The sequence below is a fragment of the Hypanus sabinus genome, chromosome 22, assembly GCF_030144855.1.
Source record: "Hypanus sabinus isolate sHypSab1 chromosome 22, sHypSab1.hap1, whole genome shotgun sequence".
Lineage (NCBI taxonomy): Eukaryota > Metazoa > Chordata > Chondrichthyes > Myliobatiformes > Dasyatidae > Hypanus > Hypanus sabinus.
The window spans coordinates 24,646,176-24,669,659 of record NC_082727.1 but is presented as its reverse complement, the minus strand read 5'-3'; the positions used below and the strand labels follow the sequence as shown (position 1 = coordinate 24,669,659).

Here is a 23,484-nt window from a genome sequence, read left to right as displayed (position 1 = left end):
CAAAGGACTTATACCATGAATGATAGGACAGAGAATGAAATGGGTCAGGGACTTGTAAGTACAAGTGCATAGTTCATTGAAAGCAGTGTCACAAGTAGACAGGATGGTGAGAAAGGTGTTTAGTATGTCAGCCTTCATTGGTCAGGGTAATGAGTATAGGAGCTGAAACATTATATTGCAGCTGAGTAAGCTTTTAGTGAGGCCACACTTGGAGCACTATGTAGTTTTGATCACCCTGTAATAGAAAAGATTAGGTTAAAATGGAGAGTGCACAAAAGACTTACAACGATGTTACCAGGTCAAGAGGACCTGGGTTCCAGGGAGAGGTTGGCTAGGCTAATTCTTAATTCCTTGGAATACAAGAGGGTGAGGGATGACCTTATGGAAGTCTTTAAAATAATAGGAGGTATAGATGAGGTGGATAGAAAGTCTTTTCCTTATTCAAAAACAAGGTTTAGAGCGAGTGGGAAAGATTTAAAAAGAACCTGAGTGGTAGTTTTTTCTACAAAGAATGGTGAGTATATGGAACATGCTGCCAGGGGAAGGGGTTGAGGCAGGTACAATAATATTTAAGACGCACTTCATTAGGTACCTAGATGGGCTTCTCATGGGATATGGGGCAAAGACAATAAACTGGGACTAGCTGTGTGGACACTATAGCCAGCATAGATTCATTGGGCCAAAGGGCCTGTATCTCTGCTGTATCCTCTACGACTTTATAAGTCCTAACCTATAATTACTATAGCAATTCATTCTATGCTAGGCTGTCAAAATTGTCAAGAGGCTTAAGAATTTCTGTGTACTTATCAAGTACCTGAAACCTTCCTATCTTGCTCAGGGGTGTTTCACTCCATTGAAATGAACAAGGTCTAGTCTAATCTGGCACAGGCTCCAAATCTAGAGATCTGTGTAAAATACATAGGAAACTAAAGGACCTTGGTGGACTCCAAATGCACTTCAAGTAAGTTCATTCACTTTGGCAGGCTTCAGGTGGCTAATTTGTTTTCACTGACTGAACAGTTACCACATCTGTTTCTGAGTCTTTGAGTAGACTGGAAACATTGCCACTCCATTGGAAATTGCTGTTGCCTTCATCCTGAAGTTCCCACTACCAATTTCCTTAGGCAACAGTACAAATGACAATTGCTTGGCAGCTCCAATAAACCGACTTACACTTTTCTAACACTGTAACATCTCAAAAATGAAACAAGAGGCTTAGTGTTCAATCTTCAGAGAAAAGCTCTGAGCCAGGTTGAAAAGGCTGGGTACAGGATGAAGTGAGGTGATGGGGTCCTGGGCCCAAGAGTGAGAAATGAACCAATGTTCTTAACATCACAGGTAACATTTCCAAGTCATAAATCGTACAAAGATATATCACTAAGCCAGAGTCTTTTGCCTATTGAGTCTGCAGCAACCAATCATCCATTTTATATTAAACCTATATTAGTTACAATGTTATTTCCCCTATATTCTCAATTCCCACTACTCACCTTCAAACAAGGGACTATTTACAGTGGTCAATTAACCAAATGGCTTCATGGCTGTGGACTCACCTTTGTGAACTTCATTTCTGAAAGTTTTTATTTTATGCACAATTTATTTTTTCCCTATACATTGGGTGCTTTTTTTTTTAAATAGGTCCATTTGGGTTTCTTTGTTTTGTGGCTGCCTATAAGGAGACGAATCTCAAGGTTGCACATAGTGTACATAATTTGATAATAAATGCATTTTCAATTTAGGCCTATGAAACTGGCAGGCAGCAGTTCTATTAGCTTTATTACTTGCTGCCCTCAAGGGTGAATTAAGGAACCATAAAAAACTCTCCATTATCTTGAATCACACTAGCAAGATCTGACTGGGTAAAAAGAGGACCATCCATCTATACACCAGTGCCTCTGTCAAACACTCAGAAGTGAAACACCTTCAGATGCTTTACAAGCAACACCTCACCCATAATAAAGCCAGAAGAGAGGCATTTTCTGAAGACTGCAGCATTTAATTCCATTCTGAACTTCCAATATAATGAAGCAGACCATAAAAGGAATTAAAACTGTCATACAGGTCTTGGACAGAATATACCTACATATATTGTATTAAATTATGGGCTTCATAGGAAGCACATATGTGCTTCCATATCATCAAAAAAAAAGAGGGAAGGGTCATTAATCACATTACAGCCATGTTGTTGCACTAATGCTCCAGTTTATAATTATTTTAATATCCAAAAATCTCTGATGCAATACAATGTCAGCTACCAAGTTCTGCTACCAAGCAGGCCAGAAAGATATTAAACTAGAAAGAGTACAGAAAAGATACAATTGCATGTTGCCTGGACTGCTGGACTAACTTACAAAGAGCAATTGGATAGGCTGGGACAGCTTTCCCTCGAGTGAAGGAAGCTGAGGAATGACCTTAAAGGTTTATAAAATCATTAAGTTAGGATGTGTCAGGATGATTTACGATATAGGCAATAAAATGAAACAAACATCAGGCTAATAGCAAATTTAAGGTTTATTGCCTGGTTACTAATTGACACAAATTTTAAAAAAAATACAAAAAAAGGTCAAGCAAAGTGCATGAGTTTAGATTAGAAAACATACAGCACAATACAGGCTCTTCAGCCACAAAGCTGTATTGAACATGTCCTTACCTTAAAACTACCTAGGCTTTACCCATAGCCCTTTATTTTTCTAAACTCTTAAAAGACCTTATCATTTCCGCCTCCACTGCTGGCAGCCCATTCCACACACTCACCACTCTCTGCATAAAAAACTTACCCTTGACATCTCCTCTGTACCTACTTCCAAGCACCTTAAAACTATGTCCTCTTGTGCTAGCTACTCATTATCTCATACACCTCCATCAGGTCACCTCTCATCCTCCGACACACCAAAGAGAAAAGGTCGAGTTTACTCAACCTATTCTCATAAGGCATGCTCCCCTGCACCATTTCTATGGTTTCCATGTCCTTCCCGCAGTGAGGCAACCAGAATTGAGCACAGTACTCCAAGTGGGTCTGACCAGGGTCCTATACAGCTGCAACATTACCTCTCATCTCTTAAACTCAATCCCACGATTGAAGGCCAATGCACCGTATGCCATGTTGCATTAATTAAAATCAATTTACAACCTTTATTTAAATCAAATCGACCGAGCCTACCTTGAGAAAAATTAAATCCCATTTTGGCTTAAACCAGTTATTTAACAGAAATTTATTACGTTAGCCTTATGAATTTTTTTAATTTATAAAAGGAAAGAGAAATTAATTTCAAGAAAGGTAAGCTAAGCTTAACTACCTGTTTTTTTTCCAAGAAAGGTTGGTTAAAAATTTCATTCTCTACTCAAAAGAGCATTAACAATTATTTTTGGATTATTATATCTACAACTCACTGATTGTGAGCTGTAGATATAATAACTGAGACCTAAGAATTATTTCAAGGGTTTCTTCATGGCAAAAGGTAGAGAAAGGCTGTTACAGACCAACCAATAGCCAGTGCTAGTTAGAAGAACAAATTCGTAGAGAGATTGCACTGTTGCAAGAAACAAAATCTAAGAAAGATAGCACCAGCGGTTTTTGTAGACCCAGGCAACTTCTTCCAGTTCATCCACAAAACAGCTTTTTCATCTTCTTTCTTTTCTTATGTCTTTCCTTTTCAAGGTGGTTAGGGTTCTGTCGGAGTCTGCATTCTACAGTTCAAACTATGGTTCTTTGCAAACAGTACATGGGATTCCCATATGCAGGTAAATTATGAAAATCAGGTTGGTGCTGGATCTGAAGAGGGGGAATTTGTAGAATGTTACAAGGTGGTTTTTTAGAGTAGCTAGGAGATCAGCTGTTCTGGATTGGGTGTTCCGCAATGAACCAGAATTGATTAGACAGCTTAAGGTAAAGGAACCCTTAGGGGCTAGTGATGATAGAATTCACTCTTCACTTTGAGAAGGACAAGCAAAAGTCAGATACATCTGTATTACAATGGAGTAAAGAAAATTAGAGGCGTGAGAGAGGAGCTGGTCAAAATTAATCGGAAGGGAACACTAGCATGGATGATGACAGATCAGCCACGGCTGAAATTTCTGGGAGCAACTTGGAAGGCACAGGATTTATACATCCTAAAGTAGTAGTATTCTAAAGATAGGATCACACAACCGTGGCTGACAAGAAAAGTCAAAGCCAACATAAAAACCAAAGACAGTGCATATAATAGAGCAAAAATTAGTGGGAAGTTAGAGGATTGGGAAGCTTTTAAAAACCAGCAGAAGGCAACTAAAAGGTCAATAGGAAGGAAAAGCTGAATTATGAAGGTAAGGTAAAGAATGGAAAATTCCAATTGCCACACCAGTCTTCAAGAGGGGAGAGAGGCAAAAGAAAGAAAATTAGAGGCCAGTTAGTCTGACCTCAGGGGTTGGGAAGATGTTGGAATTGATTGTTAAGAAAAGGGTCTTAGGGTACTTGAAGGAACATGATAAAAAGGCCATAGTCAGCATGGTTTCCTTAAAGGAAAATCTTACTTGACAAATCTGTTGGAACTCTGAATAAATAACAAGCAGGAAAGACAAATGAGAACTGAAATATGTTGTGGACTTGAATTTCAGAAGGTCTTTGACAAAGTGACACACGTAAGACAGCTTAACAAGAGCCCATGATATTACAGCAAAGATTCTAGCATGGATAAAGCAGTAACACACACAAAATGCTGGAGGAAAAAAGTACAGTTGATGTTTCAGGCCAAAACCCTTCAGCAGTATTCTCTTCCAGGGATGCCTACCTCAAAGTAGTTTAAATCTTCTCTTCAATGGGAGTTCAGTGAAACCCTCTCTCACTGCTCCCCTTCTGTGATCCCTGCTGCTCTTTTCTGCTGAGGTCCTCCAACATTCCGTGTGTGTTGGATTTCCAGCATCTGCAGATTTTCTCTTGCTTATTAATGGATAAAGAAGTGGCTGATTGGTAGGAGGCAAAGAGTGGGAATAAAGGGAGCCCCTTCTTTTCATGTTGTATGTCAAAGACTTGGATGACGGAATTGACAGCTTTGTGGCCAAGTTTGTGGATCATACAAAGATAGGTTCAGAACAGGTAGTTTTGAGGATATAGAGAAGCTACAGAAGAACTTAGAGAAATTAGGAGAATGGGCAAAGAAGTGGTAGATGGAATACAATGCCGTTAAGAGTATGGTCATGTACTTTGGCAAAAGAAATAAAAGCGTAGCCTATTTTCTAAATGGAGAGAAAATTCAAGAATCTGAGATGCACAAGGACTTGGGAGTCCTTATGTAGGATTCCCTAAAGGTTAACTGGCAGGTTGAGTTGGTGATGTGGAAGGCAAATGCGATGTTAACACTCATTTCAGGAGGACTAGAATATTTAATGCAAGGATGTAATATTGAGGCTTTATAAAGCATTGGTGAAGCTTCACTTGGAGTATGCAGAGCACTTTTGGGCCCCTCATCTAAGAAAGGATGTGGTGACATCGGAGAGGGTTCAAAGGAGGTTCACAGAAGATTCTGGCATTGAAAGGCTCGTGACATGAAGAGCATTTTATGGCTGTGGGCTTGCACTCACTATAATTCAGGAGGATGAGAGGTGACTTCATTCAGCTGGTGAAAGGCCTTGATAGTGGATGTGGAAAGGTGGTTCGCTATGGTGGGGGACTCAGGACCAGAGGACACCATCTCAGAATAGAGATTCTAAGACACCATCTTAGAATGGAGATAAGGAGGAATTTCTTTAACTAGAGAGTGCTGTATTTGTGGAATTCATTGCCACAAGCAACTTGGAGGCCAAGTCGTTGGGTACATTTAAGGCAGAGGTTGATAGGTTCTTGATTAGTCTGGGCATGAAGGGATACGGGAAGAAGGCAAGAGATTGGGGCTGAGAGGAAAAATGGATCAGCCATCATGAAATGGTGGAGCAGACCAAATGGCCTAATTCTGACCATATATCTTATGGTCTCCTTGAAACCAATGCAGAGCTGAAGAACCAAAAGGGCAATTAGCATATCACAAACACAAGAGATTCTGCAGATACTGGAAATCCAGAGCCACACACACAAAATGCTACAGAAACTTGGCAAATCAGGCAGCATCATTGGAGGGAAATAAACAGATGATGTTTCGGACTGAGTCACTTCATCAGGACTAGGAAGGAAGCCAGAAAAAGGCAGGTGGACAGGAAGGAGTACAAACTAGATGATAGGTGAGGCCAGCTGATGAGGAAGGCTGGGGGGTGCAATGAAGAAGGAATCTGATAGGAAAGGACAGTTGACCATGGAAGAAAGGGGAAGAGGTGCACTTTAAGGAGCTGATGGGCAAATAAGTAGTGATGAGAGGGGAACCAGTATGAAGAATGGAAAAATAGTAAGGGGAGGCAGGAGAAATGAACAGAAATTAGAGAAATTGATGTTCATACCATCAGGTTGGAGGCTACCCCAGGTGGGATATGAGGGTTTGCTCCTCCAACGTGATAGTGGCTTCATCATGGCTGTAGAGGAGGCCATGTACCAACATGTCAAAGTGTCGAAGTTGAAGTGAAATGGGTGGCCATGGCAGATGGAACAAAGATGCTTAAGAAAGCATTTCCTCAGTCTATGTTGGGTCTTACTGATGTAGAGGTGCCCGCACTGGGAGCGTGGATACTGTAGATTGTCCCAAAAGACACTCAGGTGAAGTGTTGCCTAACTTAGAAGGACTGGTGGTGCCTTCAGTGATGGTGAGAGAGAAGATATAGGGGCCAGTGTAGCACTTCCAGGGATAAGCATCAGGAGTGAGATCAGCAGGGAAGGACAAGTGGACATGTAGAGACCAATCCTTATGGAAATAAGAGGTTGTGGGGAAGGGATAGATGTGTTTAGTGGTAGGATTTTGTTGTAGATGGTGAAAAATTTGCAGAATGAAGTGCTGGATCATTCTCCTAATGAGGCTTGAGGGGTGGCATGCAAGGATAAAGAAAACGTGATCCGTTATGGTGGCGGAAGGATGGGGTGAGGACAGATGTGCGGGAAATGAAGGAGATGCAGGTCAGGACGGCGTCTATGGTGTTAGAAGGGAGGCACCACTCTGGGAAGTGTAAGGTATCTCAGATGTTATGGAATGGAAAGCCTCAATTTCAGAACACACTTGGCAGAGATGGAGAAGCTAAGAAAAGGGTATAGCATTTTTAAGTGACATGATAGGATGAGGTAAAATCAAGATACTCAAGTCAGTAGGTTTATAAAAGATATCAGTGGATAGTTTGTCTTCACAGATAGACAGCAAGATCAAGTGGAAAGATTTAGGAGGGAAGTGGTGGAGGGAAACTGGTTAGGTCTATTAACCAGATTGAAATGGAGAGCTTTAAGGCCTTTTTGATGGGGGTTAGAAGTGTATAGGGACTGGACATCCATATTTTAAATGAACTGAGCAAGGCCAGGGAACACATGATCATGAGCATGTGAAGTATCACATAGATGGGAAGAACTGAACCAAGGAGTATAAAATGGAGTTGATGTGTGCGGGCACGAAATTAGTGGGGAAGGAGCAAACAACGGGCCTACTCAGATAGTCACAAAGTTTGTCAGTCTTGGATAAGAGGTAGAAATAAGCAGTGCGGAGTAAGGGAACTATGGTTGGTAGCAGTGAGTGGGAGATCTCTAAAGTTGAGAAGGTTGGTGATGAAGTGCGGAGGACAATGGCTTGATGCTCCTTAGAGGGATCTTGTTGTAAAGATAAGTAAGGGCGCCAGGTCTCAACAAGGCAAAGAATAGTCCACCAGACTACAACACCACCCGTCTAGTCTGTGGGTTTGATGGTGAGGCTGGGATTGCTGTAAGGAGAGTGAAGTGTTCAGCAAGTATGAGGTTCAAATAGGAGAGAGGAGTGAAGTTGAGATGGATGATGTCTCATCGGCAGTTAAAGATGCAAAGATCCAGATCAGGCTGAAGACCATCTAGTCATCAGTAGAGGGTAGGGATCCTTGCCAAAGAAGTAGGCTTGGAGGCAGAGGTAATGGAAAAAGAGCTCAGTGTCATGAAAGGCACAGAATGCACTTTGTGCAAGTGTAGGGGCACAAAGATAAGGCTGCTGCTGAGGACAGAACACTGCTTCAGAGAGGGGAAAGCAAAGACATGGCAGGGATTAGAGCTAGGTCAGGAGCGGGAAGATTGGTATGGTTCAGGGAATGTGGGTGAGAGGAAGATGAAGACACAGAGCAATGAAATGGGGACAAGGGGCAATAGGTGACTGAGGGACCTGGGGTTGGTGAGAAGTAGTGGTGGAAGAGGAGGACCCAGCAGCAGTGAAAAAAGTGGAGGTGGAGACAACAGAAGTTGAAGCTGGAGCTGGAGATTATGGGACCTGCAGTCTGAAGGTAGCCAGGCAGTGTCAAGATCAGAACCACTGGAGCAATGGGTCCATCGTCTCAAGATGGCTGGGGCTGAGGTTCTGCTGGAGGAGGCAGAGTATGACTATGAAAGAATGTTCTATTGTCCCAATAAAGTAAGAAAGATTTTAAAATGGAGTTAAAATAAACAAAAAAACTTAAAAAGGTAAAAAGTAATTGAATTTAAAAGCTTTGATGGAAAATGAAAGAACTAATAAGCAGGCTGTTTTCTCTGGAATGTTGCAGGCTGAGGGGAGATCTGATGGAAGGTTTACAAGGTTATGAGATGCATAGATAGGGTGGACAGAGTATGTTTCCCCAGGGTTGAAATGTCTAACACTAGAGGCAGACATTGAAGGTGAGAGGGGGTAGGTTCAAGGGGGAAGTGAGGGGTAAGTTATTCTAAGTGGCAGATGCCTGGAATGGTGGTAGAAAGCCACCAATAGGAAAATAGGTATATGGGGAGAAGGTAGGAATAGGGTACTGATTGTGGATGATCAGCCATGATCACATTGAATGGTGGTGCTGGCTCGAAGGGTCAAGTGACCTACTCCTGCACCTATTGTCTAAAACAAATAAATTAGAAGCTTTTAAGAGATGGTTTAAGACAGGTGCATGGATGTAAGGAAGTTTAAGGGATAAAAACACGGTGCAGGCAGTGCTCAGGTATTTTTAATTTGCTTTTTAGCTGGTTCTGCACAACACTGTAGGCCCAATGGCTTGTTCCTGAGCTGTACTCTTCAAAATTCTAAAGAAGCTGTATCAGTTGCATTTAGAGCTGTTGGTTAAATGTTATCACCACTAATGCAAATCAGACTCACTGATATTTAAAACAGGGAGAAAACAATGAACTGAGTGTTATTTAACATTCCCAATTATCACTTGCAGGATACTCAGTTAATAAGCTAAATATACAATTAATACAGGCTTTTAAAATAGAAATACAAACTTGTTTTCTTATGCTTCTGAAAAAGTGCTTTCTGAAACATCTCTCAGCTCGGAAAATAAGACTTAGTTACATTATTCTGCAATGCAGCCAATTAGTCCATTCAGTCACAAAGACCATATTTCTCAGCTGTTAAACCAATGAAAAGTTACTTCTTTACTTCAAATTAGATACACTATTAACATGCTGTATACTTTCTAAACGCTGACAAAATGTACATTAGGTCAATTCAAAGTACTAAAACATGACTAATGGGCAATGAGAAAGAAATACATCTGTTTTTCTTAGTTTCAACTAACATGCTGACAAAATAAAACAGTGACCACAAAATACCTGTTGACAAATACGAGGATGATCAGACTGTATGAGTCTATGGAATAGTAATCGAGCAGCATTCATGTCAATCCCTGAGTACTTGGAACTGGTTTTATAATGATCATCATTGCTGAAACAAAAATACTATCAATTAGTTGATAGACATCCAAATGTCATGGCTTTATACTTAATTATTATATAAATTTGATAGCTGAATTTATTTTTTTTTTCTTATCCACCCACTACTGACCATAAAAAATGCTGCACTATGCCACTCTAAAACAACTTTTGATTGTCTTATAGGTTTCAGCCAAATATTTGTTATATATAATTTCAAAATGCACCAACTTTAATGAAAATAGCTTTTTCAGCTTGGTTTTGCAGAGGTTCATTTAATGCCAAACAAATTATCTAGTCAAATATAATTTAATAAAAAATCTTGTGTTTTTAATTTATGGATTGCAAATCAGGAACCCAAGCACAAGAACTTTAGGAGGCACATATTCTTGGTTGCCAAAATAATTATTGCATTTGTTTATTAAAATATTTGATGCATAGATTCAGTTGCTTCTAAATGTTGACCTGTCACCAAGAAACACAACATTTAGAAGTATAAGGAGTTAATTCCTCTCTAGCAGAATAATCTAAGGTACAAGTGACAAGAGCTTAAAAAAATCCTAAAAGAAAGCACAAAGTCATGTTTTGGTATTTGTTATTTGATTTTCCTTTAAGTAGGGGCAAAGTATAATTAGGTCACAGGTAATTGTGAAAGGACAATTGATTAAAGATATCCAATAGAAGGTTTGAATAATTTAAGGTGAAGACGTAGATATTTAACACACATTGGGGTGAAAAGTTCTATGGGTAGATGCATCACATGATTGTGCTTACATTCACTTCAATCAATACTTTGCTAAGTGGTGCAGTGGATGAACCATTTCAGCTATTAATTAATATAAAAGGAGAAAAGCAATTAAAGTAAAAATATCCCCAACTTGAAGATACCAAAGAAGGTCTAAAAGGATGATACATGACCAGTGAAAAGTCATGGAACTATTTGAGATAAAGGACAGGCCCTTTGGCCCAACTAGTTCATGCTGACCAAGATTTTTATCTACGCTAGTTCCATTTGCTCAAGTTTGGTCCATATTCCTTTAAAGTTTTCCTATCCATGCACCTGTCCGAGTGTCTTTTAAAAATGGATAATGTACCTGACTTAACCACCTCCTCTGTCAGCACATTCCATATAAAATCACCTCTAAAAAGTGTTGCAAATATTCCAATAAAAGTTGCCAGACCATGAAGTTAAGATTCTAAAAAGGGTCATCTGAACCAGTTCTCTGGGGGTAAGGGGATGGAAGGAAGAAGAAATGCAAAAGATACGTGTAACATTTTGGAGAATGGGTTACAATGTCAAAATCCTTTTAAAGGTTAAAACTGATACTTTTAATTATTAAACATGTCAACTCTGTTTTAGCCACTTCACTTAACCATTGTGGTTTCTAAGATTATACCGTGCATTGTTAAGGATGAAATTTCGAAACACTTGGAAGTACATGATAAAATAAGGCAATTTCATTAAGGGGCAACCTTCCCTGACAAATCTGTTAGAATTCTTTTATGAGATAAGAGAATTGGTGGCTATGGTTTTTTTTGGGTTTTCTGAAGGCCTTTGACAAGGTGGCACAGATGAATCTGCTAAACAAGCCTATAGAGTTAGAGGCAAGGTATTCACATGAATAGAAGATTGGCTGATTGGCAGAAGTCAAAGAGTGAGGATAAAGGAGTCACTAGTGACTACTGGAGGTCCACAGCGGCACCTTTGGGACCACAACATAATTACTTTACACATTAATTATCTGGATGAAGGAACTGTTAGTACTTTGGCCAAGTTTGCAGATGATCCAAAGATAAGTGGAAGGGCAGGTAGTATCCATAAAAGTAGGAAGTCTACAGAAGAACTTGGATAGGTTGGGAGAATGGGCAAAGTGTCAGATGAAATACAGCACAGAAAAGTGTGTGATTATGAATTTTGGTAAGAAAAGTAAAGGTGCTCATTATTTTCTAAATGGAGAGAGAATTCAGAAATCAAATGTGCAGAGGGACTTGGAAACCCTAGTTCAAGATTCCTTTAAGATTAAATTGCAGGTTGAGTCTGTAGTAAAGTAAGCACATGCAGTGTTAATATCCAGTTCAAGGGAACTAGAATACTAAAAGCAAGTACCTGATTGTTTTTTGTACTGCTGAGACTTTAAGGAGTTGCTCAGACCACACTTGGACATAGTGAGCAACTTTGGGCTCCTTAACCAGAGATTAATTTGCTGGCCCTACAGAAGGCCTAGAAGAGGTTCACAAGAATGATACCGGGAATGAAAGACTTAACACATGGAGGAGCATCTGGTAAACACAAGAGATTTGGCAGATGCACAATAACACATAAAATGCTGGAGGAACCCAGCAGGTCAGGCAGCATCTACGGAGAGGAATGAACAGTCGACATTTTGGGCGAGACCCTTTATCAGGACTAAAAAGGAAGGCGGGGAGCATTTGAAGCTTTGGGCCTGCATCTGAAGTACAGAGTGATCTCATTGAAACCTACAAATACTGAAAAATACAGTGGACGTGGAGAGGATGTTTCCATAAGGAGAAGTCTGGGATCCAAAGATAATGGTTTAGAATAAAGAAATGTCCCTTTAAAACTAAGATGAGGAGGAATTTCTTCAGCTGAATGGTGATGAATCTATGGAATCTCGGAGGGCCAGTGAGGCCAAGACGGTAGGGGTGCTCAAGGCAAAAGCTGATAAATTCTTAATTGGTAAGGGGCTTAAGAGTTACGGCGACAAGGTGGGAGAGTGGGGTAGAAAGTCATGATTAAACTTTAAAGTATTTAAAGTTTTTTCAGTATGGCTTGAGGTATAAAACTTCTGAAATTAGATTATACAATACTGAAGATATTTAGTAATAAAGATTCCTCAACATGTACAACCTCAACATGTGTCTCATCAAATAGCAGCTATTAAGTACTGCAGGATGAATACAAGATACATGTAGTTTCACTTAGAACACAGATGGTTTAAACACAGGTGCTCAAAGTTGTACAAATTTAACACAGCTTACATTAAAGTTGCAGTGCATTTAGAAAACTTGATCAATCTCAGTATTTATAACATTACCTATAGGCAAGAAAGCTTCCATTTAGGCAGCCCTCTGATGAGAACACAGTATCGATTTCACTATGGTGAGAAAGAGACACTATATAAGTCACAAATGTTCCAATTTAACCATAACTAAAGTATTTCTCTACTCTTCAACTGAATCTTAACATCTGCATTGAATGACATATCTCCGTATTGCACAAGGATGGAACTACATTTACTTTATGGTTAAAGTTAAATGGTAGTCACGTATTTCTGTAAAACAAAATTCTGATACAACTCAAAATACAAAGAAATTCTTCAAGAATACTAGTGATATTTCTCTTATAACAATGTAATGACAACTCAAGAATAATCTATCTTGAATAAAGGCTATTTAGCCATATTTAAGCAGTACAGAATTTTTGGAACTGGCTTATTATGTAATTATTTTTATGTGGACATTAGCCTGCCTTTGGACTTACTCTTTTATGTGTTTTTGTCCATAGTCTTTCATGAGACACCCAAGTGGTCAGCTATATTCCTAGGTACAACATATTGATGCAGTTACAAAGGCAGCACAACAGTGGCTATACTTCATTAAGAGTTCCAGGAGATTTGGTATGTCACCAAAGACACTAGTAATTTTAAAAAACAGATGTATCATCGAGAGCATTGTAACCGACTGCATCAGTCTGGTATTGGGGAGAGGGGGGAGGGGCACCACACAATGGAAGCGTACTGCACAGGGTCAGAGTAAGCCACAGAAAGTTGTAAACTCAAGTCAGCTCCATCATGGGCACCAGCATACAGGACATCTTCAGCAGCAATGCCTCAAAAAGGCAGCATCTTTCATTAAGAACCCCATAACCTAGGACACATCCTCTTATTGCTACAATCAAGGAGGTACATACAAACACTGTGTGTGTGTGTGTGTGTGTGTGTGTGTGTGTGTGTGTGTGTGTCTGTGTGTGTGTGTGTGTGTGTGTCTGTGTGTGTGTGTGTGTGTGTGTCTGTGTGTGTGTGTGTGTGTGTGTCTGTGTGTGTGTGTGTGTGTGTGTCTGTGTGTGTGTGTGTGTGTGTCTGTGTGTGTGTGTCTGTGTGTGTGTGTCTGTGTGTGTGTGTCTGTGTGTGTGTGTCTGTGTGTGTGTGTCTGTGTGTGTGTGTGTGTGTGTGTGTGTGTGTGTGTGTGTGTGTGTGTGTGTGTGTGTGTGTGTGTGTGTGTGTGTGTGTGTGTGTGTGTTATTTTGATGATGTGTTACCTCCATCAGGTAGTAGCTCCTATAAATACTATCAAATGGTGGTGTCCAGGATTGGTGCTCATGATGTATTGGGCAGAGCACATTTGTTTCTGCAGCTTCTTACAGTCCTGTGCATTGGAATTGCTCTACCAGACTGCAATGCAGCTACTCAGGTTACTTTCTACCGTACATCATTATGAGCATTCGATAAGCCAAACCTGTTTAACATCCCAAAAAGATTCCTGCACACTTTTGATACTGTAACCCTCTAACTGGGCTCGTTAGCTACTTCTGCTAAAAGCCATGTGACTCAGCAGTGAGAAGGCTATCTTCATTAAAATTTCATAATAATATATGTCAAGGGTCGATTTGACTTGGGGTTCAACCAAACAGAAATGTTGCAACGTTCCAATGAAAGAAACCCCAATTTGAGCAAATGCTGTGTAAATACTGCCCACACACAATTATCAGTCAGCAAAAAATAACAGATAGTACACTACATAAATTATAAACGAAGCATATTTACTAATTTCAGCTTTATCAGTTATTAAAAGAAAAAATAAATAAAGGGCCCATTACAATTTGACCCATCTAAGTGAGCACATGACCATTGGAGTTCCTCTCTTCCAAAGCTGGGTAGAAGTGTACTTCACGGCACTGAACCCAAGCCATTCATCTGCACAAATCACTTTGTGTAACAGGAACTCTCCTTCCAACAGCTTTCTGTGGCATCTTTCCTTCCGTCTTGCTCTGCAACTGCAGACAAAAAGTCCCAAACCAAGACTACTGTCTGTCACAAATCTCTCTCCACTATGCTCTCTCTGGAACTTTCTCCAGATCTCACCATCCTGATTGCCTGACACAACATTCCCAAGTTGAACAGCAGGGCTTTTTATCTTTAGCTGAAACCAAAATATTCTACCAGCAGGACACACTGTTTTTGCAGAAAACTGTTAAAATGAAATAGCTACAGCATAGCTGTAGAAATCTTAACCAGGGCATTACATCCTTCCCCCCACCAATAAAAGTCATGTCCTCATGGCTATGAAACTTATTAAACCATTATTAACAACACTGTATGCAAATGAATTTTGTGATTTTAGGAACCCCACCCCCCACCCCAAATTCAACTGTAAATGGAAGCAACACATCTCGCCATGGGAATGGACGTAACACTTGTTTCCCAGGTGTGTCCTCTGCTGGCCTACCTAGGGGTTTCCTAACTCTGAGACCTTTCCTGTCTACTAGAGGATGCCTCCCCATCTATCACTCTTGCCTTCTGATGGCTCAGGTCCCCTGCCCCATGACTGATGTAAGCTTCCTTCAGCCCAAGTAAGTGCTGCTGAATATTCCAAACATTTGCTGGTGCTAACCAGCGAGACCTCTCCTGGAAAAGGGTGTCCTCATTCACTCCAATAGCGTGGCAAGCACCCTTGCAGCAACTAACATCGGACTTGTCAGTAGAAAAGACATCTTCGCACTCCAACTAACCTCAGCCAATCTCCTTTTCCATTCCCCTGGTGTCGGTGAGTCAAAGTTGCATGACTTTGATGTCAACTTCCTTGATCCAAGAGACTACTTCTCTTCCGTTTTCCCTGGAATACTAGCCACTACCATCATTGGAAAAAGAGGGGCAATCAGAATCCTACATCTGAGGGTAACACCTCTTCCTGATGCATTCCTAACAATTACTACTATTCTGCTTGCATAGACGGCCAAAGATCTCTACAGTTCAGGCCTCACCAGCAGTCCTGCAGGTAAACGTGACTCTTCCTGATGATCAGAAGCATCCACCTAGATGGCCAAGTTGTTGGGCACTCCAGCAAATTTGCAGGTTCCCATCACTCTACTCCTCCAGGATGTAACATGACAGGTTAGGAGGAACTTGCACCTTCTCAAAAGCAGCTCTGAACACAGGGTGAATGAACAAGGTTTTCAAGAAGTTCTCTCCACTTCTCTCCTTGCATGCTCCCACAAGCCTTCTCACAATGCAAGTATCTGTTCCGACACGAATGGAAGTTCTACCCTTTCCAACTGGATCTGGGCAGACTAACTATTGGTCTCAGTTACTCCAAGATCTGCTTCCAAAACTCCAGTTTCAACAATTAGTAGCCATTGCATGGGTACTCATCAGTACTAAGCTCCCAAATCTCGAGGTCACCGAGTGGCATCAATGGTAAATGCATCAAATACCTGCTGTAAAAAGGATCTATAAAGCAAAGTAACCTGTGTCAAGTGTGGCTCTGGTATAAACACATTAAATCTGTATAACATACATTAGAGCCTGATCCCACTTAACATCCAGGAATAGTGTTTTGCACTTTATTATTTCCCTTGATATATTGATTGGAATGCACCCTCTCTGAGATACCAGCCCGTTCCTTTACTGAATACTTCTGTAGTTTTGCCTTTTTTCTTCACTGTTTGATTAACTGCTGACTTGCTTTTTGAACCTCGCAATCTCGCTTGAAATGCCCACCTTCTCCACAGTGGTAACAGAAAGTACCAGTTCCCTCTCTAGTCAAGAGATCCTTTTCAGTAGCAGTCCCTGTCATAAATCCTACAGGTGGGTCAGGTTTCCCAGCGGACGTATTACGTTTAGCCAAAACATAAGCAGACATCCATTGAATCAGCTCAGATCCAAGTTTTCTACCTCATTCCTCAAAAGCTCTATCTGTGTCGTCAGAGGTCACTTTAGCAGCAAAGGCTACCAGTAAAGACACTACCCTGGTTTTGGAAATGTTCCACTTCTCTCTGTTTTCCTCCTCTCTGACTTCTGAGTAACTCGTTAAAAGGAGGAGGAGGATATGTCTTGGGTTGTTTGAATACAGAGCAATCATGTCATGTAACTGCACCCTTCACAACTTGTTCCATTCTCAAGCAATTTCTCTCAGACAGCTGAATGCCCCCTTTGTGACACAAACAATACAGGCATTTCTCCAACCTGAAAATGTAGGCAGACAGCTTCTCTTCCTCCTGGAATGTGTGGCTAAACTTCATCTTGAGATCAGTTGCACTTGCAAGCTCTAGGAGATGTTTTTGCCATTGCTGAAAGTAATTAGCTGACGTGACTAATGGATTTTCTGCCTTTAGGAACCTCACAATATCAGCTGCCGGACCTTTTAAATTCTCTACCAATCTATTTTTTCATGTTATCTGAGCACTGCCACTCATTCAACAACTGAGACGTCTACTCCGCCTAAGCCTCATATTTTTCTTCTCCATCGGGTGTGGGCTTGACTCCAGAGAACACTCCCAGCCTATGATAATTTTGGCTCTCCGCAGGTACGCTTTAGCATTTATCAAACAATGATGTAATAGCTGAAACCAATTCAGAATTTAAATCAACCACTGAAGAACCCATTAGACCTTTCACATCAGACAACTCTTCTCCCTCATCTCACAGAGATGAGAACAAGGTCTTCTCCCTTGGCTACCTTCCCCCCCTTCTCTAAAAAATGTGGACTGCCCATGGCCCCACCTCTCCAGGGTCTCCTAGCATGTCAGGCAGCACAAATTCAGTCCCATCACTGTTAGACTGGACTAACACAACATCCTTGAATGTGCCGTTCAATCAGTGCAACTTTACCCAACACTTTTACAGCACCTAGCACTTTAATAAGCAGGTCCTCAGGGCTTAAGATACCCACTCCGCTCAGAACACAAACACAAACATAGGCTCTTTGAGTCGCACCGAAGCTTAATCTCTGCAGTGTCCATAATAAAGTATCTTTATCACTTCTATATAGCAGTCACACAGCATCCAAGGAATCCAGGATGAGCCCCCATAAATGTAACCCTCTCACCAAGCTCACGTGTAAACTTGGCTCAGTTGCTCCTCTGCTAACAGTATCATGACTCAGAGGTGAGAGGGCCACCTTTGATAAACAATATATATCTAGTAGGGTCGGTATGATTTGGGGTTCAACCAAACAGGAATGTCATGATGTTCCGATTAAAGAAACCTTGAGTTGAGTGGCTGTTGTGTAAATACTACCCATACACAATTACAGTTGGCAAGATATAACAATCGTACACCGCATAAAATTATAAAGAAACTATATTTTCTAATGATAGTGTTATCAAACAGTTATTGAATGAAAGAAAAAAAAAGGCCCATTAGTTAGACCCATCTAAATGCGCACATAACCATTGGAGCTCATCTCTTCCAAAGCTGGGTATAACCATTACTCACAGTGCTGAACCTAGTTGAGTGAAAGCACCCACCACAGTCCAAACTTCCCTTGAAGTCAATCGAAACATAGAAAACCTACAGCACAATACAGGCTCTTCGGCCCACAAAGCTGTGCCAAACATGTCCTTACTTAGAAATTACCTAGGGTCACTCATAGCCCTCTATTTTTCTGAGGTCCATGTACAGGAGTCTCTTAAAAGACCCTATCACCTAATGCAGGCATGGGCAAACTACGGCCCGCGGGCCATATGCGGCCCGTTAAGCTTTTTAATCCGGCCCGCAGAACTTGATGAAATAATATTAATAAACCTTGTTAATGTTTTCTCCCCGCAATTCTGGCGTTTTCCCAACAGATGACGCACTCTATATACATTGACCTTTGTTGAGGTGCAGCGTATTACTCCACATTTGCACTTTACTTTGTGACCTTGTGGCGACCCATTTCCTGGCACATCTGAACCGGCTCACAATTAGCCAGCGTTCCGGCTAAGAGAGATCGCCTGCGGGGATTTGCGAGCACAGAGCTCCGTATACCAGCGCGCTCTCCCTGCTTTGTCATTGTGCGGGTCGTTGTTGAGTTTTGGCACAGGGGACAATTGAATAAGAAGGAGCAGGACAAGTAGACCTGCATCTCCTACTGTTTTTGAAATAAAGACAATCAGGAGGAGAGTGCTGATGATAATATCTTGAAGGATAACAGAATTTTCAGTGCTTTAAAATAATAACTGTTGCTATTAAAAAAAGCTGTATTTTATTCATTTAATTTTCAGTGTTTTAAAAGTCATTTCAATAAATAGCTAAATACCATGGGACTTCAAAGACAGATATTTTGTTGTAATGCATTTGTTCATTTTCAATTGAAATTAAAGCACATGTTTTCTACATATCCCATGATATTTTATTTTCTCTTATGAGGTGTATTACCAAAACACTCCGTCCATCTGCTCCTCGTCCGGCCCCCGTCAAATTTTAGAACCCTTTGTGGCCCTCAAGTCAAAAAGTTTGCCCACCCCTGATCTAATGAAATAGAAACTTTAATTCAAAAAGGAAAGACTAAAAGATTTATTTCTTGTATGTATAGCTTGATTCAAAAACAGGCAATTAAACAAGGAGTCCGTAAGTCAAGACAAAAATGGGAAAGTGACTTGAATATTAAAATTGAAGAAACAAATTGGTCAAGACTATGTCTTGATAGTATGACAAATACAATAAATGTCCGGTTAAGATTAGTGCAATATAATTTTTTTACATCAATTATATATTACACCACAAAAAATAAATAAATTAAACCCAAATTTATCCGATCAGTGTTTCCGATGTAACCAAGAAATCGGTACTTTTTTTACATTCTACTTGGTCTTGTTCTAAAATTCAACCTTGTTGGACAAATTTAAGAGTTTTACTGGAACAAATTATTGGAACACAACTTCCACATAATCCAATATTATTTTTATTAGGTGACATTGAAGGGATAAAATCGAAATCCAACTTGAATAAATATCAAAAGAATTTATAAAAATTGCACTGGCAGAAGCCAAAAAGGCTATTGCAGTTACCTGGAAATCGGATGCATACTTAAGTATAGATCGTTGGAAGAATGAAATTTACAGCTGTATTCCACTTGAAAAAAATTACTTATAATTTAAGAGATAAATAAGAAACATTTTTGAAAATTTGGCACCCTTATTTACAAAAGACAGGATTAAATATATAGGTGCTCCGAAGATAAAATAATTGGTTATTTGGGGAAAGAAATAAATATATATACACACTAAGGTTATTACGAACTCCATGGAGCATGTGGGGATCTTCCGATATCCAGGCACTCCTTTTTTCCTTTCTTTCTTTTTTTCTATAGGGATGTTAGGGGGGAAGGGTTAAGGGAAGGGGGAAAAGGGTATTTTTTTTAAAACATACTTTCTTTTTCTTTCTGTAATTATTTAAAAACTCAATAAAAAAAAGTAAAAAATAAGACCCTATCATATCTGCCTCCACCACCATCACCAGCAGCCCATTCCACGCACTCACCACTCTCTACATAAAAAACTTACCCCGACATCTCCTCTGTAACTACTTCCAAGCACTTTAAAACTGCCCTGTCATGCTAGCCATTTCAGTCCCGGGGAAAAAGCCTCTGACTATCCTCAGCATCAATGCCTCTCATCATCTTATACACCTCTATAGGTCAACTCTATCTTCTGCCACTCCAAGGAATAAAGGTCGAGTTTACTCAACCTATTCTCATAAGGCATGCTCCTCAATCCAGGCAACATTCTTGTAAATCTCCTCTGCACCCTTTCTAAAGTTTCCACATCCTTCTTATAGTGAGGTGACCAGAACTCAGCACATCAGCATAGGGGCTTGAACAGACAGAAGCATCTCTCCACTACAGAGATCTTCTGCTGTCTTCACCTACATGTCCTTCTCTCCCGCAGTTGAATCTAATGTAATAGGGTTTTGTGCAATATGCTTGTATGACTAGCTGGCACAATGATTGCAAAAGCTTACGAGTTCTATGAATGTAAGAATTTGAAGAAACAAATGTATGACAGCCTTAAATCCTGAACGACAGACTGTTACCAGTTAAGTACTAGCATGCCATTTTGGGCCCCCAAAGATGCATACAACAAAATATGAAGTTCGTTGTGGCTCCATACTGCAATCACAATAGTGAGCAGGCTCCACTGAAAGGCTGCAAGAACTGTTATTCCCAATGTGATGATCTAAACTTCAAAACTAAAAAATACAAAAACCATTGCTTATAACAGAAACACCGAGGCTTACAAATACAAATTTTACTAAATTACTTTTATATTTGTAAGTGTTAACATTTTTTTAAATTAACAAAATGATTCCAGGATGCAATTTAAAGAGAAGCTACAATTGATACCATAAGCATATGATGGCTAATTTACATGGAAGAGAATGAGGCAAGCATTCATTGCACTAACTATGTACCAGTAGCATCCTCCTATGGAATGGATGGGTTTCATCTAGGCTCTCCAGTTTCCTCCCAGTCCAAAGATGTATCGGTTAGTAGGACAATTTGTCATTATCAATTGTTTCTGATTAGGTCAGGGTTAAAAATTGGTAGGTAGTTGGTGGTGTGGCTCAAAGGGCCTCCTTTTGTTGCCAAGTTTGCAGATGATATGAAAATTGGTGGAGGGGCGGGTAGAGTTGAGGAAACAGGTAGGCTGTAGAAGGACTCAACAGTAAGTGAATGGGCAAGAAAGTGGCAAGTGAAATACAATGTTGGAAAATGCATCGTCATGCACTTTGGTAGTAGAAATAAATGTGCAGACCTTTTCTAAATGGGAAGGAAATCCAAAAATCTGAGTCTTGGAGTACTTGTGCAGAACACCCTAAAGGTCAGCTTGCAGGTAGAGTTGGTGGGGAGGAAGGCAAATGCAATGTAAGTATTCATTTCAAGAGGTCTAGAATACAAGTGCAGGGATGTGATGCTGAGGCTTTATCAGGCACTGGTGTGGCCTCACCTTGAGTATTGTGGACATTATTGGGCTCCTCATCTAAGGAAAGATGTGCTGGCATTGGAGAGGGTTTAGAGGAGGTTCACAAACATGATTCCAGGAATGTAAGGGTTATCATACAAGGAACATTTGATAGCTCTGGATATGTACTTGCTGGAACTTAGAAGGATGGTTGGGGGGGGGGGGGGGGGGGTTGGAATCTCATTGAAACCTCTTGAACGTTGAAAGGCCTAGACATGGTAGATGTAGAAAGAATGTTTTCCATGGTGAGAGCGTCTAGGACAAGAGGGCACAGCCTCAGGATAGAGGAGCATCCATTTAAAACAGAGATGAGGAGGGATACAAATTTGTGGAATTTTACCACAGGCAGCTGTGGAGGCCAGGTTGTTGGGTGTATTTAAGGCAGAATTTGATAGGTTCTTGATTGGACATGGCATCAAAGGTTACAGGAAAAAGGCTGGGGAGTGTGGCTGAGGGGGAAAAGCAAAAGGATCAACCATGATTGAATGGTGGAGAAGACTGAATGGGCCAAATAGCCTAATTCTGCTCCTATGTCTTATGCGCTGTATCTCTAAATAAAATTACATTCCTTTTCACTGAACTTTCCACCACACTTATTTCAGATTTCCAGATTCTGCAGACTTTACAGTACATGAGTAGTAAAGTGAAAAGAATGCGTATCTACATTGAAGAAGTAAAGATATTTTATCCCGTATAATCAATTAACTTTCTAAGTATTCAAGGAAACAGTTCTTAACATTATGCAACTTCAGATGTTTATACCTCTATTCACAAAATAAATCCCACCTTTGATACTATTTGTATCAAGTCAATGTGTCACTCTGATTCTTTCTTTCATTGCATATTACATTTAAAATATTTTATAGGAACAGTAATATGGTGAACAAAATCAAATAACAATAACATGCCAAGAATTTAGAAATGGATGGAACACATCAAACAGAGGCACTGCTACTTACTTGGCTGCCTCCGAAGGAATCCTTCCTGGAGGAAAGCTCATCCATTTCTGGATGACTGGCTCATTTATTGTTAGTATGTGTTTTGATGGATTAGGAAACCTGAGGTCATCTGGTGGCATGGAATTCTTGAGAAGAAACAACAATTAACTGGTGAAAAAGGATACTTGAATGAGGTACTAGAGAAAATATGAATAAATGTGATACAGTGATTATTCTTGAGCATTGGTCAACAAAATTAACCCTTGAACATGGTTGGTGCTGGTGAAGCTGATTCGTGGCAACAGGTTCACCACACTGTTCTCAACTGGGCATATTTCACTGGCCCAGCTCTTTCTGAAGTCCAGCAGTCCCTCCAGCAATGAAGGCCCCACCGTCAAAATACTCTTGAAAATGTGAACAGCTAGCAAGGCTGAGGAAGCAAGGCTTTGTTTGCATAAAAGATTTAAATATTTTTTAAAAATATTTATGACACCAAGATGCTTTAAAGCAAAAGCAATAAAAGGCATTAAAATTTGTTATTGAAGTACACCAAAATATTCCACAAACCCCCTGAAATATTTAAGTGAAGCAAAGTATTAAAACCCTGCTATTCCCAATTTTTTTCCTTATTGAAGTCAATGTGATCTTAGATGGCGCAGAATCAGAGAAAAGATTCTCCAGAATGATCCAAGTTCAAAGTAAAATCTATTATCAGAGTACATCCATATCACCATATACAACCCTGAGATTCTTTTTCTTTGGGCATACTCAATAAATCTATAGAAAAGCAACTGTAAACAAGATCAATGAAAGAACAAGTAGAGCATAGAAGACAATAGACTGTGTAAATGCAAATA

The 23,484-nt window shown here is 40.1% G+C and overlaps 1 protein-coding gene across 5 annotated transcripts in view; it reads right to left on the bottom strand.

Moving 5' to 3' along the window:
* Positions 1–23,484, bottom strand: part of herc4 (HECT and RLD domain containing E3 ubiquitin protein ligase 4) — a 107,687-nt gene that overhangs the window by 45,785 nt on the left and 38,418 nt on the right. For 4 of the 5 annotated variants that reach the window (XM_059947333.1, XM_059947335.1, XM_059947334.1 and 1 more), the window contains exons 10-12: positions 22,649–22,773; positions 12,784–12,843; positions 9,629–9,740 (exon numbers count right to left, since the gene is read on the bottom strand). In XM_059947333.1, the coding sequence (XP_059803316.1) occupies positions 9,629–9,740; positions 12,784–12,843; positions 22,649–22,773 (297 nt within the window). Of the gene's footprint in view, positions 1–9,624; positions 9,741–12,783; positions 12,844–19,952; positions 20,033–22,648; positions 22,774–23,484 lie in introns of those variants that run through there. The other variant, XM_059947337.1, reaches the window with a different exon arrangement.